Source organism: Corylus avellana, chromosome ca1 (genome assembly GCF_901000735.1).
Source record: "Corylus avellana chromosome ca1, CavTom2PMs-1.0".
Taxonomy (NCBI): domain Eukaryota; kingdom Viridiplantae; phylum Streptophyta; class Magnoliopsida; order Fagales; family Betulaceae; genus Corylus; species Corylus avellana.
The window spans coordinates 35034862-35051823 of record NC_081541.1 but is presented as its reverse complement, the minus strand read 5'-3'; the positions used below and the strand labels follow the sequence as shown (position 1 = coordinate 35051823).

The following is a 16962-nucleotide window of genomic DNA, read 5'->3' as shown; positions in this document are numbered from 1 at the left end:
TCACCAATCAACCGAGCCCGACACAATGTCGCCATCATCCAACGCAACCCCAGTCACCTGCAATTGGTGACCTTCCAGCGTCCGCACCTTCTCACCGGTCCTCAAGTCCCACACCAGAACAAGCGTGTCCATGCCGCCGGACACGATAGCGCCCTCCGGGAACTCCTCGTTCGGAAAAATCCACGCCAACGGGCCCACGAAGCTGGTGTGCCCCAGCAGAATCTTCGATGCCGCGTACTTGCGCTCGTCCGACGTGTCCGGGGACCAGAACCGCACGGTCCGGTCCCGAGACGACGTCGCTATGCCCGCATTTCCACACACACAAATCCCACGTACCTAGTCATCGCATTTTACACAACATCGAATTCAATTTCAACACAAATTAAACGCGTTTGCCAATGCTAATCTTCACGAGTTTAAATCAATTCAGAGAATAGCTATAAACTTGAAAAGAAAAATTAGAAAGTTATACATTAAAATTGAGGATTAGCAATCTTTACAAGCTCAGAGCAACTTAGAAGTGACGAAGATTATCGAATTTGAAAAAAAAAAAAAAAAAAAAAAAAAAAATCGGAAAATGATTTGACAATGTTATGAGTTTGAAAAAGATCTTACATCGTCTTCGTGGCCTCGGAGTTCGCAGCGCAATTGGTACTCTTTGGGATCGATCTCCATGAGAGAGTTTGGAGCTCTACAGAGGGAGAAAGAGTGGGGTTTTGGAGCGAAGCAAACAAGGAAGCGAAGTAAGCATCAAGTAAAGACTCATAAACACCAAAGGGGCGATCGTGGGCCGAGGCCTACTGGGCCCACTCAATCCAGCCCACATTTCCCCAGGCTTCAGCTCACATTTTCCCAGCCTGGGCTTCTCATATATTTATTTATGATCCAATTGTTATTTTAAAAATTATGTGAAAATGTGTGGGTAACGCAGTTACGTACAGGACGAGATATCGTTACAGGTGAACGGCGTTATTGGTGGCACTTCATTCATTTGAAAACAGAAGAAGAAGAATCTAGCAGGGGATTCGTGGCAAAACTCGTAAGGTTCAAGCCAGGGCCTCGTAGTTGATAGGTCCACAGTCTCTCGGATGCTTGGAGCTTTGTAGAAGCACCAAGATTCAAGAAGCAGACTTTTCCTTCTCAAATTCGTAAGCAACTCTCTCATTCCTATGACTCTGTGCAGGCTAAAACCCCGTTTGGTTGCCGAGAAAATGCGCGAAATGCCAAAGAGGTAAAAAGATACCCGAAACTTCGAATCTTCGTTTATTGCTCAGAAGCTCCATCTGATCCAAAAAGTAACTCAGAAGCAATGGCTCGGTTGAATCCTTTCATGCTCTGGAAAGCAAAAGCAAAGCCAAACTGAGATTCGATGTTTTGTGCACTTCACTTTTGCTTGCTTTTCTCGGCGACCAAGTGGGGTTTACATGCATTTACATTTCGTAATGGAATCTGATTCAGATCCGTTGGTTTCTATTTGGATCACGTTTCTCCTTGGATTAAGATTGTGATGTCCTGCTTTATTACTTATTTTGGATACTTGGGAATATACAAAGAAAGTGAAGTACGAGGTTAGGTAGAGCTTCATAATAGAAATAAATGTGCGCTGTCTGTTTTGGGAATGTGTTGGAATATTTATCTATTAAAGTAGTTCAATACGTTTTTTATTTTTTATTTTTTATTTGATAAAATAATGTAAATTTGATTTGGGTTTCTCTTTATCTTTTGAGTGAAGGTTTGGAATTTGGATGCCTTGTGGTTTTGGAAATGAGGAGTAAACTAATTGATTATTGAGTATTTGAGTGTGAGATTCTAATAGCTTTTGCCCCCCATCATTGATTGAGGTTTTTTTTTTTTTTTTTTTTTTTTTTTGTCAGTTAATTTCATTTGGGCCCCATATGATATCGAATTTGATTTGTCTTTGTAGCTTATATGCTTCAAAGCTCATTCAATACTTCAATGGGCGTGGCATTCTTGATTGGAAGTGGTTCTTCTGCATCTATCTGTCACTCTAGGATATTTGGTTTTTATGGTCTAGATACGAGTTCACAGATGGCTACATATTTTATCTATTTCCTTTAAATATGCTTTGGAAGGGGGGTGAGCTACAATGGTTTCGATAGACTTGTTGCAATTCATAGGAAGAGAAATGCACTAATATAATGTTACTTCATGGGGAGCAACTTGCATAGAACTGGCTATATAGTTTCAGCAATTTGGCAAGATTCAGCTTCCCTTGATTACAAGCTGTATCAAAGTGATACGTAAGCTTATATTCTATGGATATTTATGCTATAGAAGTGACAATCAATGGGCTAATTTGTTTGTCGAAATTTTAATAAAAACTAAAGCTTCTGGCTGTCAAGAGCTTTCACATTTTGCAAGTTGTGCTATTTTTGCTGCTATTCCATGTTAATGAATTTCCAGTTTTTGAGCATATCATTGCATATGAATACGCTCTTAGAACAATTTTCCTGAGCTTACCACACATATTTATCTTGCATGACACGTGACTTTGCTCAGTCTCTTCCTGGCTCTCTTTCTGCAGGATAATTCGTTAGTGTCCTGGCTCTCCCCATTCCACGGATAGCTTCCTTACATGCCTTTGTTGTGCAGATGCAGTGGCCAAAATTTTGATAAATTCCCCTCCTGTGAGGGTATTTTATCTTAACTAATCCACTACTAGATCGCACGACCTGGATTTTGTCAGCACTCAAATCAAGACTGTGATTCATTGTATGATACCCTTGTTTCACTATCAGGAGCTTGTTCATCTACATATTCTCTTTCCACAATTGATGAGTCTCTGAGAGCTGATCATACCATTAAGAACATCTTGAGTAGGTAAGTTATCTAAGACAAGTGGTTACCCAGGTGCTGCAGCTACCTTGGACGGGAGGTTGTAATTACATTTTAGAGCGCATGGAAGATCTTAAGCATCTAAGTTCAAATGAGGGAAAAAGGCTTCGTGATTTTACTCCACTAAGGTTGTGTAGGGGTTTGATGTGTATACTGGTGCTACTTTCAACAGCGTTCGTTATGTTGGTGTATTTTGGCTTTATGAGTGCTGTTATGTTGCGACTTTTCAGCATACATTACAGCAGGAAAGCAACGTCCTTTTTCTTTGGTGCTTGGCTAGCTTTGTGGCCTTTTCTCTTTGAAAAAATAAACAAGACTAAAGTTGTTTTCTCTGGGGAAACTGTTCCTGCAAGGGAACGCGTTTTACTTATTGCAAACCATAGAACTGAGGTTGATTGGATGTACTTGTGGGACCTTGCATTGCGGAAGGGATGCCTGGGATACATAAAGTATATTCTTAAGAGCACTTTGATGAAATTACCATTGTTTGGTTGGGGATTTAACATATTGGAGTTCATCCCAGTGGAGAGGAAGTGGGAGGTTGATGAATCTGTCGTGCGCCAAATGCTTTCCACATTTAAAGATCCTCAAGATCCCCTGTGGCTTGCTCTTTTCCCAGAAGGCACAAATTTCACGTAATATCTTGTATTTTTTCTTCTTACTCTCTCTTTTTGCTTCGATAAGACTTGGTATGATCTGAAAAGAATCAACAAGATGTATTATGTGGGTGTATGATAATTTTGTGGTTTTCTCTGGAAATTTTAGGGTGCATAACAATGCAACCTTAGGCTGTCATTTGTAAATTCCATGTGTGCATCTTGTTTTCATCCTTTTCTTGAAAACATCATAGTGTGTACCATGATAGAAATGTATCTTCCTGTGTCCTATTTCTTATCCATATTTCTAGTAATGTCTTATAATTTCCTCCATCTCTCTTGTGTAGTGATCAGAAATGCATTCGGAGTCAAAAATATGCTGCTGAAAGGGGCCTACCAATCCTAAAAAATGTGTTGCTTCCGAAAACTAAGGGCTTCTGCACCTGCTTGGAGGAGTTGAGGGGCTCTTTGGATGCAGGTTGTCTTATATGTGTGTGTAAATGGATTAATGTTTGTTGATCCACTCTTTATTAACTATTGTTCATTAAAATCTGAGTGAAAGTTTTATAGAATTTTCCTGGGTTAGCATTTCGATGATCTATCATGTTTTCATTCCTGGTCAATGGCCGCATTCTTAAACTTCTGCTACTACTCACAAATTTTTTTTCTTTATTGTTGCTTTCAAACATGTAATAGGTGTAAAATGCTTTTAAACCTAGAGTTTCTATAGCAACTGATGTGTATCTTGTTGATGACAATTTTGTGTATCTTGTTGATGACAATTTGTGGAAGTTAAGAAAAGAATATGAGTACCATAGGAAAGTATAGATTGTTGTCTCACCTCACTATCTCAAAAAAAAATTGAGCTCTGCTTGTTTCTTCCTATAGTTGTATGCCATAAAAGCAAGCATCTGCATAGGGTTGCTTTATATGGGTTAGGAACAGTGCCTCTCATTCTTATAATCTTTTTTTTTTTTTTAGTAAGTATCTCTCATTCTTATAATCAAAGCTGTTGGAGGCATTGGCCTTGTGGATAGTTGTGGGGCTTTAGTCAGACATTGGACCTTGAGGTGCTTTGCAGCCGTTGTGAGTTTATATTTTGAAATGTTCTCTCATTGTGATTATTCATGATCAGACTTATTGTGTTTCCAGCCAAGCTTTTCCTGACAATTTTTGTTACTAGTATGACCTTTTAACATTTGAGATGATGAGGACAGATTCAACGGTATTTGGATTCTCAACATTACAAGATCTATACATGCTTTGTGATGGCTGTTCATTTTTATATGCAGTAGTGGGATCCTTTTTCTAAGTTATTAAGTTTGATTGAATTTTATCACTTTATGGTGATATGTTTTCCAGTATAGAAATGAGGGAATAAAGGATACTACATAATTGAAGTGAAAGGAACTAAGCATGTATGATCTGCTTTATTGTTTAGATTGTATCTTATTTAATCCAACCTACAAGGCTACAAGAGCTTTTCTCTTATATGCTGACTCATGCCAGCATTTCATATGAAAGGTCACTACTATTTATTTAAGCTCTTACCCATACATGATCGATAATTTTAGCAATTTCATCCTTGATGACTTTCTTGTGGTTACTCCTTAATATCTAAATGGATTTGTATTTACTGCAGTTTATGATGTAACCATTGGCTACAAGCATCGCTGTCCATCTTTCTTGGACAATGTCTTTGGGGTGGACCCTTCTGAAGTTCATGTTCATGTTCGACGGGTCCCTCTTGACGCTATCCCAACATCTGAAGACAAGATTTCTAGTTGGTTAATGGATACTTTCCGTCTCAAAGACCAGTTACTTTCCAATTTTTATATTCAAGGCCATTTTCCTTATCAAGGAACAGAAGGGGATCTTTCCACAATGAAGTGCCTTGTTAATACTGTGGCAGTTCTTGTCTTGACCAGCATTTGTACGTTCTTCACCTTTTTCTCCTCCATCTGGTTCAAAATGTATGTATCTTTGGCCTGTGCTTATCTCGCAACTGCAACTTACTTTAATATCCGACCACTGCCAATTGTTGGGCTTTTGAAAGCTTAGTCTCATTGCAAATTATACTGTATTGAGCAGGCACCGTAAACATGTACCAACACTGAGTTCTGTTGTCGTAATTTTGTAGTAGGGCTCGAACCCAAAGGTTGATGTTTTTCGTCTCAAGTGTAGTTATATCCATAATTGAGACAAATTCCTAAGTAATTCACAATGTGTATGTACAATCATTGAATATTCCATAAACGCATAAGTTGTATGTATCCTCCCCTTGTTTTTGTTGAGTATATACGTGCGAGTGGAAAAAGATTGAGTTCCACATTGGAAATATGCCAGTATCGTTTAGTTCAAACTCATAGGCTTAAGCTTTTGAGTTTAATGGTGTTCCAACATGCTATATTTTAGTCTCACTAAAAGATTTCTCAAGGTTTCAATCTCACTTGAGAGTTTCTTTTCTTTTGCCATTCTTTTCCCTCATCACCTTGATCTCATAAGCTTGCATTATGTAAATGTTTGGCGCAAAAGTTTCAGCAGAAACTTGCGTTGAGCTTCCCAAATCTACCCTATTGAATTGAAGAAATTTGTAATTCTCAAAATGAATGATGCTACAGGTATTACAAATTTTACTTTAAATTTTCTTATAAACTGATGTGATAATTCGTAATTGGCAAAATAATTAAACAAGTTAGTGAATGACTTGTTAACATACCCTTTTAATTATTTCACCAATTATAAGGTGTCATGTTAGTTTGTAAAAAGATTGTAGTAAAAATTGCAGTATCTCGAGTATTTTTCTCCTCAAATTACATGAATGGTCCTTTTGTTTGTCCTACAATATTTACAAGAACCCAACATTTAATACAAAATCTGCGATCTACTATTTAATGACTATTTTGAAAAACTATGAACATGGTCCAAACAGAAACAACGTACAATTGTTCCCTAAACATGCATAGAATGAATGAAATCGAATACCAGTCTTACATTATTTTCTTGAACATGAATCCATTAGTGTGGATTCAAGATACAACCTAAGAATCAAGGAATATCATCATCATAAACCATAAATATAAAAAAAAGGTACTAACATAACAACAGTTACCATGCATGGATCATATTTTAGTTGTTGGTATGTTTTATGATCCTCTGCAGAACCACAGTTCTTGCCCTTCTAATGTCCCGGCTGCAAGTATCAGCTTGCATCCCCAAATCCTCAACATTTTTCATAAACACTCCCAGCTTCTTCTTAATCTCATCTATTGCAATCTTCACTGCTTCTTCCTCAATGGCGAGCTCTGCAATCTGCAAGAGCGACTCGATCTCGATTTCCAACCGGTCGATGAGAACCCGGATGTTGTCCAAGTCCTTAATGGCAACATAGGTACCAACTTGCATCGAGCTAATCACTTCCTTCTGTCCTTTCAAAGCATTTTCATAGTTCTTCCACAAAGAGTCAATCCACTTTCCCATTGAGCCCACAGGAATAGCAGTAGCAGCAGCCAAAGCTGCTGCAACTGGCGGAGCCGCCATGGCTGCGGCCACAACAGAGCAAATCAACACGGCAGCAAATGTAGCAACAAAAATTATACTTGAAACCTTCCTCCAAACATGAATGTACCTAAGCTTCTTATCGAGCTTGTTCTTCCGGAGTTGCAGCTTCTCAAGCATAAGTATCTGGTGCTTATACACAGACTCAAAGATTTGGAAAAATTCTTGGGTGAAAGGGTCACCAGCCTCCTTGAAATTCTTCAACTCCTGCTTAGTCCTCTCATACCTCTTCCCTCCCATTTCAGTTTCTTCATCAAACTTCTGAAGCGCGACAAGAATCAACAGCTGATTATCCCGAGCTCGCTTCAGGCATTTCTCCAATGCTGTGCAGAAATCTAGAGTCTGCAAACTATTCTCGAAGTACTCCTCGACGAGCTCAAACAGCTCCTGATTCTTCCATATATCTTTCTTGCATTCCAATATAACTTTAACGACCTCCTGGTTCATCTCCAGGAGACATTCTGTGACTTCTTTCAAAGAATCAAATGAAAGGGCTCGCACTTCAACTCCTACCGCAAGAGAGTTGATCACCTGATTGGTTCGTGCTTGAAGGGTGGTGTCGAAGTATTGCAAATCGGCGTCGAGCTTGCAAGCCGCCTCATAGGAGCTCAATTCAGTTGTGTACTGTAAATTTGGATTGAGATTTACAGCAGACGACGACGACGACGACGTTTCATGGGTCTTCTTGCTCATATTGCCTCCCATAGCTAGCAAGAAAAGAAAAGAACAAAAACCAGATTCAAATCCCCTGTATTTAAACTTCTTTTTTTTTTTTTTTTCCTCTATGCAAAAGCCATGAATTCAACAAACAAGTTCCTTGCCAAGACAGAAAATGAAAACCCAATTTCTGAAAACTCAATTTATGAGCAAAATCCTATATATCCCAGCTTATTTATAAGAATAAATAAAGGTATGAGAACAAACCCACTTCACCAAACCAAAAAAATATGAGCCTCCCAGGGCATCACACGTGGCAAATCTTATCACCACAAATCACCGAATGAAAGATAACTTTAACGACCAAAAAGGATATTTAGTCCCAGAAAAAGGAGATAGAATTAGGAAGCTTAGCAATTAATAATCAAACTGGAACGAGTTTATGACCGACAAAGAAAATGGATGAGACAAGTGACGGGATTTGTTCAAAATAAGGAAAAAAACGTGAAAGCACGGGTGTGTGAGAACTTGAGGTGAACGAAGAACGAAGAGGTACCGTCTAGGACCAAGAAATATGTGGGGTGTTGGAGATTTGAGAATATCTTGCACGCATTAGAAACCTGAGAGGGTTGGACAATCTGAAACGCGAATTTAACGCGCAAAGCAACGGTTTCCAGGCAGAGAGAAATTATGGAAGGCGGCAGAGGCTTCAGCTCAAAGACTTTTGACTTTTGCCTTGATTTGAGAAAAACAAACCCTATTAATTGCACAGAAAGTCAAAAAGAAGTATTCCCGAGTGAGAAAAACAAGCGCACTAAATCACTTAATTGCTGCGGAAGTCACCTAAAAGATAGCCATTTTTGTTAGGGTTTTTTTTCTTTGTTTGTTGGAAAAGTGTTCTGTGTAACACAAACATAAAAATAATTAATTAATGAATACTCTATTATACCCATTTTACACTAATTATATATTAGCATGTGTTTAAATGATTTTTTTTTTTATATATATATATTTAAAACACGACACATCAATTAACAGTATGAAAATTTTCAAAACCCGAAGGGTATAGTCGCCGTCGCCCGGCCTGTTTCGATACGTCTCTTATTAATGTAATTAGTATAATAATAATTTATGTAAATGAGATGTAGAAAAAACGTGTGTAATATCAAATTTTTTTTTTTTTTTTTTAATGTCGAGTTACGTGGGCTTACATGGGGACGCAAAGATTATTGTATATTAATGCTGTCAATGACCATAATACCCACTGCCTGGTTTGAGGATCTGACGATATGTGATCCTTGTTTTTTTTTTTCTTTTTTTCTTTTTTTGTTTTAAAAATAAATAAGGATAAGCTTGAAATCGATCTGAATCATCAAAAAGCATTAAAAGCACGCAAAAGAATAAATAAAATTGCAATGCTGAAAAAGGGTTCCACGCAAATATTCAAGCTAGCTTTACTACTGTTTTTATGGAACACCACTTGTTCTTGTTGAGAAGCTTTGAAGAAACAAGTTATACATACGAAGGGCATATGATTTTGTCACTTCAAGGGATCGATATATATAATTGAAGATAAATTGTAAGAGAAGCCCCACAATTCTTTTCTCCCTACGTTTTCTCTAGAGTTGCAGGGTTTTCCTCCCATCCATTTCAAGCAATATAATTCACTCCATAAAATTGATATATATATTAGTTTGATAAAAAAGAAAGCTTTGTTCTAAAAATGGTTGAACACCAAAACGGCAAAACCCCAGAAAAATGAAAGAAAAATACTACCAAAAACCCTTTGATTTACAAAGATAGAAGGTTTAATATAATCCCAAAAGAGTTGTTTAACAACATTTTCTTTTTTTCTTTCCGCTTTTGTATTCTCTTTTCAAAACACAAAACACTAAAAATTATTTTCACATCTACGTCATATCAGAACACTTTTCTGACTCGATTTCGTAAAAGTTTCTTGAGTAAATTACAAAAACAAAAATGATAAGAAGTGAAATATACCTGATGATCGCAGTTGTTGAAGCCTGGTAATATAAACAAAGCAGCTCGATCGAAAGTAGTGGGAATAACTCACAGCCTGAAAGGAATAAATAACTTGGGACCTCAGATGGTTGAATGTTTTAGCAGCATTGTGGCACTCTCTCTCTCTCTCTATGTATATATATATACACATTCTAATCTTTGAATTTCAAACGATGACTTGGTGTCCAAGAATCAATTTGCCCATTTTGTGTAACTGTAAGAATCGAGACAAAATTACAGAAACGTACATGACTAATTATTAAAAAATAAACTAGCTAGGTTTTTCTTTTCCTGAACAAAAATTCATTAAGATTTAAAATTGTTAAAAAAATGTATAGAATACGTATAAAAATTTTGTATTAGATTTGTGTTGCTAAGAATTATCTATCATTATTTTGCGTATCAGGTTCGAATTGTGTCGAAGCATGAGTATAAGACTATATAGGTCAATCATAATCCGACCTATTGAATTAAACGCGTCAAACTCTTCAACCATAACTTTTTAATTTCGTTTTGAATTTGTGTCCGATTCACGAGTCATATCAAAAATTGTCAGCCTTAATAAGTAACAAAGAAATATCATACATATATATATATATATATATATATATGTGTGTGTGTGTGTGTGTGAAACAAATTTAATTAGTTGTATTGCTTAGTTATTTAAATTGCTTATGATTAACTCCCAAAAGTATATTGTTAATATATTCATTAATTAAATAAATTCATCATTTCTAATGGGCTTAAGCTTTAAGATAATTTGTGGTTTAATATGGTATCAAAACTAATGTCCGGAGTTTAAACCTAATTCTATAATTTACTCTCATCATTGAAAGGGAATTTGAGTTTCCACATGAAGAAAATGTTATTATATTAATTAAATGATTAAATTTTTTATTTTTTTTATCATATTATCAGCTTAAAATAATAAAAAAATAATAAAAATTTATATTAACTTTTGGGAATAAAATGATGATAAAACAATAATAAGTAGCATTAATATTCCTTATAAAAACATTGGTGGAAAAAGGAAATTAGCCAATAATGGCCATGTCGTAATTTTCGTTTGGAACCAGGGGTGTTTTTGGCGGTGAGACTCTTCGGAGCACTAGGAAAACAAAAGCAAAAGGAAAGAAGCAAGTCGTTTTCTGAAGACAAGACCGCGTGCTCCGACGCACTCGCTTTCCGGAGATTCACAATCACCCAGGTCTCTAGATGACACGTAATGAATGCTAAACAAGACGTGTCAGTGAGTCATTGGTTGCCGCCTTCGGCTGATTTTGAATTCCACGCCACGTCAACATATTCAAGTTCTCACGTGCTTTGTAACGCCGCGCCTCGATCGATCTGTTGCTTTCCTTGGCAAGACACTAGGAAATTTTCAACCATTATGATCATCTTGCTTAAATTTTTGTTAACTTTATTTTTAATCTTTTCATGCACTACTAAGAGAAGAGTCAGCCAAGCGTATGCTAATTTTTTTTTTTTAATTGAAGGAGAAAGAAGTTACAAGGGGGGAAGCATCTACTAAATTTAGAACCGAGAATCACTTATCAGAATTTGATCAAATTATATATCAAATTCACTGGCCTCCATGAATCACTAATTAGAAATTGATATGAGTAAAAGTATATAAAACAGAGATAGTGTTTTAAGACATTAGCACCAAATTTAAGATAACCGAATCACTTTAAGGTGATACTATCCAGAGCATCTTTAGCAATGAATTGTAGTTTAGCTACTCAAAATACTATTTTTTTTAATTTAGCTACTACTTTTTTACAATTAACTCCAACGAGCTCTTTATTTTACAATGCCTACTTTATTTAAAAATTGTTTTTAATCTTTTTTTTTTTTTTTTTTCCACTCCTCTCTCTCTCTCCCTCACCACAAACTGTATTGAACCATTTTGGAGAAATCGAACCACCTAAAACCTATCAACGTGGTGTATGGCAGACGAAACTCCGTGGGTGGCCGAGTTCTGGCTACCGGTTGTTCTAATCGGATAGATCGAAACCCAGAAAGGCTCTCAGCCATTACTTTGTGGTCGTTTGGCTGTTGGGCGGCAACCCTATAGGGATAGGGAGAGAGATGAGGCGCTGAAGGAGAAGGGACAGGGAGAGAAAACAGATGAGGAGGCACTGAGGGAGGAGAAGGGAGCTTGAGGGAGAAAAAGAGAGGAGAGAGAAAAGATTAAAAATATTGAAAGAAAGAGAAAATATAATTAAATAATAGTTACATTATATTTGAAAGTTCACTGTAGTATCTCTAAACAAAAATGCTATTTTACAGCACTGCTGGAGGAAGAAAAAAAATGCTATTTTAACTAAAAGGTTAGTTTACATGGCCTCTTGGAGATGCTCTAAAGGGTTAACTTTCCACCTCTAGGTTTTAGTTTTAAATCCAGAAATGAGTTTTGAGGCATTAGAACCCAAATATTAGCTAATATCACTCAAATATCTCAAGATGCAACCCAAAAAACTTGTTATTTCTCATGAAAATTTCATCAAACATACAAAATGCAAAAACATAAACATAAACCACCAATGACCAAAAAAACAAAAACAAAAACAAAAATCTTTCTTCCCATATAAACGTGTTTTTTATATAAAATAATAATAATAATAAAAAAACAACAATAAAATTTTCATTTCTCTTTTTGTTATTATTATTATTATTATTATTAGAGGCAGCCACATCAACGTTAGATGACGTTGGACTGCCTCTAGGATGCCGGATAGCACGACTCCACTACCAATAACTAATATATTTTATCCTTTTTTTTTTTTTTTTATCTCTTTTATCTTTTTGAACTTTTTGGACATTATTAACAAGTGCGAAACTGAGTGCACTTCTAGAGTACAAAAACAAAAGCCTATTGAAAAAGTATCCTACCAATTGTGCTTTTTGGAAGGCTTCTTTATTAAACAGGAAAATGTTATAGCAGCCGTAGATATTGGCATATAAGGGTTAGAGCACCTGATTTCCATGTACTTTTTTAAAGAGAATGTACTGAAAATCACATGTTTTAATGATATATGTCAGCTTAATAAATAAAATTAGAATAAGAAAAAAATTCAACTCAATTTAGAAAAAAAACTTTGTCCAAAGTGAGAATAATAATGTAGAAGCTATTTAGATAAATCACTATTTAGAATTGTAGAAGCTAGGGAAAGCATGTAAACTTAATTTGTCTACGACAAGTAGAAAGAAGTGGTAAAGCCATTATGGGTTTTTGTCAATGTGTTTTGGGGTGTTTTTTTGTTTCTCGTTTGAAACAAATGTTCGATGTAACATGAAGGTGAAACAGGCCATTTTTCTTTGAAAAACACGAGTTTGTGTGTTGGGTTAGTTATTAATGTCTTAGAACTTTAGAATAGAAAACAAAATACTAAAAACAAAGCCGTTTAAGAACCTGACTTATATTTTCCATATTTTTTTCAATAACTTTGATTCAAGTATCCAATATATAATGTTTGTGTAACAAAAATACAATGATAGTTTCAGAGATGCAAGAGGAATAGAGGATGAAGAGGAGCATCACTCCACGCATTGCATGCCCACCTGAAACGCTAATCAAATTCATGAGGAGTACTATGAGTATTCCGTGATGTCCTAACGCGGTGTGTGCGGGTTAAGAGTCGTGCCAGAAAGTCCCAAGTTGTCCCCCCTGCACTCCTTAGTTGCAATTGAGTCTGTTTTAGTTGAAGCTAATTAAACTCGTTGCAATTGGGACACATATTTCATAACAAGATGAAAAAATTTATGGGCCTAACTCATCTCATAAAACCGGTTCAATAAGAGAGGGTTGTCCATTCCTTATAAACATGTCCAAGATCTTATCCACAGACAATGTGAGACTATTTCTCAACACCCTCCGTCACGCACAAGCTAGTATTTTTTCTGGTCCTCGTCACGAGGTAAGTAGTGTGAGCCACATTCGTCATATGGTAGGCTTTGATGCCATGAAGAAATTTGTGGGCATAACTCATCTCATAAAACCGATTCAATAAGAGAGGATTGCCCATTCCTTATAAACATGCCCAAAATCTTGTCCAAAGGCAATGTGAGACTATTTCTCAACACCCTCCCTCATGTGCACGCCAGTATTTTTCCTGGTATTTGTCACAGAGTAAGTAATGTAGGCCCCCACAAGGACCAGAAAAAATACCGGCCTGTACGTGAGGGATGATGTTGAGAAATAGTCTCACATTGCCTGTGAACAAGATCTTGAGCATGTTTATAAAAAATGAGCAACCCTCTCTTATTGAATCGGTTTTATGAGATGAGTTAGACCCACGAATTTTCTTCATGGTACCAAAGCCTACCACAAGACAAATGGGGCCTCACACTACTTACCCCGTGACAAGGACCAGAAAAAATATCGGTATGCACGTGAGGGAGGGTATTGAGAAATAGTCTCACATTGCCTTTGAACAAGATCTTGAACATGTTTATAAGGAATGGACAATCTTCTTTTATTAAACCAGTTTTATGAGATGAGTTAGGTCTTCGAATTTTTTCACAAGACACAAAAAATACACAGACCCGAACCGAATCCATGATTATAAAGATTGAATTAAAGTCACGAGCCAATATTGCATAGCAGCATAGGCCAACTTTGCTATCCGATGAAAGCTAAAAATAAAGATGGCACATGGTTCTGAGGTTCACATGCATGCATGCCAGTGATGCCACCATGCAAAAAACCCCCTTCTTCCATAAATAATAATACTTTAAAGACAATCGGGACAAGCTTCTCACAAAATTCCAATCCATTTACAGAACCACAGATGTCCACCCGTGACACGGCCCATTGTATTGCCAATATTTGGCTAGCTAGCTAACTCCCAAATCTTTGTCACGAGCCTCAGCTATTTTTGTGGCCTTCGAGGTCAAGCTTTACTCACATTTTTCACTTCATAAAAATGATATAAACTACATTATTATTATTATTATTATTATTATTATTATTTATGTAGCACTATGAATTAGTTCTTATATATCAGCCTTTGTTGAAAGAGTAATGCTATAAAACTCATTTTTATCCTACCACTATACAACTACTGACATGGCTGCAATGTCAATGCCTTTGAATCTGCCTTTGTAAAAGAAAAAACAAATCCAATGGCCAATGAACTTTGCTATGTCGGCGATGTAGGATAGTGATAGGATAAAAGTGGAGTTTTTAATATCATTGTTGTTTAAAAAAAATAAATAAATAAAATCAATAATTGATAGCAATGTTAAATCAACAAAGTGGAATAAAAGTGTAGTTATAGTATTACTCATCCCCTAATTAAAATGAACCAAAGTTTTGGAAACTGCTTAGGATGATATAGTTTTTATTATAATTCTGTTACAGATCAATGTGATAGTTTTATATAAAATTTTTACGTGATTACAATCAAATTTAATTGCTTCGCGTTTGATGTGATAAGTGTTACGTAAACTGTTATGTCAATTTGTAATAAAAATAGCACTATTAAGCCTTACGTGCCAATACCATCCACATTATTTACCTATACAATGACATGTCACAATATGATTGGACAAAGTGAAGAATTTAAGAGCAACCATTGGCCAGCCGAAATTACCACAAATCCCCATATGCTCTCTCACCTTGGCCTATATATGTATATATATATATGGCCAACGTGCATGAACGAAGTACCCATCAGTACTCTCTCAACCCCAACAAAGAGTGAATTTTTAGAGACATGGAAGGATGCAAAAAGCTTGTCCTTGTGGCTCTGGTTTTGGCCTTGGCCATTTTCTCTGAGCCCATGGTGGCCAATGCTCAGACACTCTGCCGCATGACCAAAGAGGGTCTCAAGGCATGTGAGCCATCCGTCAACGGCCCAAACCCTGCTCCTCCATCCGCCGCATGCTGCTCGGCTCTTTCCAATGCCGACATGCAATGCCTGTGCCTTTTTAAGAACTCCAGGCTGTTGAATCTCTATGGAATTGACCCCAATCTCGCCTTGGCGCTCCCCTCTAAATGCAATCTTCCCCAAACCCGTTGCTAGAGTACAGAACATCGATCTTGTGCAATAAGGTTGTCCTTTTACACTTCAATGAACTCTGTGAGAGTCGGACAGCACGTAAGACAACACTATTGAACGTACAGATCAGGACCCCTTGCTAAAATATGTTGCTTTTCACCTAGTTTAATTGTTTGTGTATCTCTTATATATGTTTTGGTGTTGTATTTCTTTGCTTTTACGTTGTGATGTACTAAATATTCTTGTTAAATTAATGGTTTGCTTTCTTTGATCAAGTTTGTTCCGAAGCATCATATATACTTTTTTCCACTTCTAGCTACAATTAATATCTACATCCGTATATGTTAGTAATTAGACCTCAATATAGCTAGAGTGGAGTTGGTCCATATAAAACCAAGAGTTGCATCTCTTAGAATTAATAACTTCCATAACTAAGAGTTGTGTCTCTTGGTTGGTTATAAATACCTATGGAATGGAAGTTAAAACTATAGATTATTCATAATATTATTTCAGAATAAAAAATTCTGAATCTCTCTCAATTGTCTCTTCTATTGTCCATCAAAGAGTATTTAGGTTGTGGGCATATGTGTTTTGTTCTTGTAATAAAACACTATCGTTGAGTTTCTTTCAAATGTGTACGTGAGAGGCATTACTATACATTGTAGAACACTTACCAAAGATCCTTATTTGTGAGTTCTAGAAGAAAGGCACACGTATAGAACTCTATGTTTTTATGTTTAATGTTTTATCCAACCGTATATATATAAGAATCATCTTCATGTATGTTCAAATGCAAACGAGTTCTATTGAACGGGAAATGAGAGAGAGAGAAACAAATAGACAAAGAATGCATGGAATTTTGACAGAATCATGAAACTAATTGGAACTTGGAAGATTCTGCAGAAATTAAGAATAAATTGAAAGAAATTTCTTTCAAACTAGTTTGGAGAAAATTTCTGTCCCTTGCGTTATTAAACTACCACTCAATTTATGCTAAATTTTAAAAAGTTACAATATCCTCTACCAAATCTACCAAGCCTGTTCATCTACCCCATCCATTATGATTTCTATTAAATCCTATTAGAGAAGGGATCACATGTGATTCACGTGACATTTTTATACTGTTATTCCGCTTTTGAGATGTGTAAAAATATAATTATGTCCTTAATTAGATTATACTTGAAAAATAAAAACAAATAAAACAAAATTTCGCTAGCCACGTAGGTTACCTACATCTAAGTTGTGGGTCTAGCGGTTGTGGGTTTTAC

The 16962-nt window shown here is 36.3% G+C and overlaps 4 protein-coding genes across 8 annotated transcripts; 2 read left to right on the top strand and 2 right to left on the bottom strand.

Annotated features, from left to right (window-relative positions):
* Positions 1–721, bottom strand: LOC132170855 (uncharacterized). Its single transcript, XM_059581985.1, has 2 exons — positions 616–721; positions 1–336 (listed from the first exon to the last, which is right to left on the bottom strand). Exons 1-2 carry the CDS (start codon positions 673–675, stop codon positions 1–3), a joined length of 396 nt encoding a protein of 131 aa, XP_059437968.1. The 5' UTR covers positions 676–721.
* Positions 722–977: 256 nt separating this feature from the next.
* LOC132167766 (probable 1-acyl-sn-glycerol-3-phosphate acyltransferase 5) lies at positions 978–5740 on the top strand. 4 transcript variants are annotated; one of them, XM_059578792.1, is made up of 4 exons: positions 978–1148; positions 2546–3491; positions 3800–3930; positions 5095–5740. In XM_059578792.1, the coding sequence occupies exons 2-4, from the start codon at positions 2920–2922 to the stop codon at positions 5511–5513; spliced, it is 1122 nt and encodes a 373-aa protein (XP_059434775.1). In that variant the 5' UTR covers positions 978–1148; positions 2546–2919; the 3' UTR covers positions 5514–5740. The 4 variants fall into 4 exon arrangements, with proteins under 4 accessions (XP_059434775.1, XP_059434777.1, XP_059434778.1 ...); XM_059578794.1 differs by lacking the exon at positions 978–1148 and adding an exon at positions 1171–1231; XM_059578795.1 differs by lacking the exon at positions 978–1148 and adding an exon at positions 1294–1568.
* A 684-nt stretch (positions 5741–6424) lies between these two features.
* On the bottom strand, positions 6425–9761 carry LOC132163180 (UPF0496 protein At4g34320-like). Of its 2 annotated transcripts, none has more exons than XM_059573374.1 (2): positions 9669–9761; positions 6425–7717 (listed from the first exon to the last, which is right to left on the bottom strand). In XM_059573374.1, exon 2 carries the CDS (start codon positions 7713–7715, stop codon positions 6582–6584), a length of 1134 nt encoding a protein of 377 aa, XP_059429357.1. In that variant the 5' UTR covers positions 7716–7717; positions 9669–9761; the 3' UTR covers positions 6425–6581. The 2 variants fall into 2 exon arrangements, with proteins under 2 accessions (XP_059429357.1, XP_059429352.1); XM_059573369.1 differs by lacking the exon at positions 9669–9761 and adding an exon at positions 8224–8396.
* A 5648-nt stretch (positions 9762–15409) lies between these two features.
* Positions 15410–15718, top strand: LOC132170847 (putative lipid-transfer protein DIR1). The gene has a single exon (XM_059581973.1). It carries the CDS (start codon positions 15410–15412, stop codon positions 15716–15718), a length of 309 nt encoding a protein of 102 aa, XP_059437956.1.
* The last annotated feature ends 1244 nt before the right edge of the window (positions 15719–16962 follow it).

What these genes read in the sequence shown, in the direction of transcription:
- LOC132170855 (XM_059581985.1), bottom strand. Translation starts at nt 675, where the DNA reads ATGGAGATCGATCCCAAAGAGTACCAATTGCGCTGCGAACTCCGAGGC. An exon ending in TCCGAGGCCACGAAGACGAT is followed by an intron (nt 337 to 615) that starts GTAAGATCTTTT and finishes TGCGATGACTAG; the next exon opens with GTACGTGGGATTTGTGTGTG.
- LOC132167766 (XM_059578792.1), top strand. Translation starts at nt 2,920, where the DNA reads ATGGAAGATCTTAAGCATCTAAGTTCAAATGAGGGAAAAAGGCTTCGT. An exon ending in CCAGAAGGCACAAATTTCAC is followed by an intron (nt 3,492 to 3,799) that starts GTAATATCTTGT and finishes TCTCTTGTGTAG; the next exon opens with TGATCAGAAATGCATTCGGA. An exon ending in GAGGGGCTCTTTGGATGCAG is followed by an intron (nt 3,931 to 5,094) that starts GTTGTCTTATAT and finishes TATTTACTGCAG; the next exon opens with TTTATGATGTAACCATTGGC.
- LOC132163180 (XM_059573374.1), bottom strand. Translation starts at nt 7,715, where the DNA reads ATGGGAGGCAATATGAGCAAGAAGACCCATGAAACGTCGTCGTCGTCG.
- LOC132170847 (XM_059581973.1), top strand. Translation starts at nt 15,410, where the DNA reads ATGGAAGGATGCAAAAAGCTTGTCCTTGTGGCTCTGGTTTTGGCCTTG.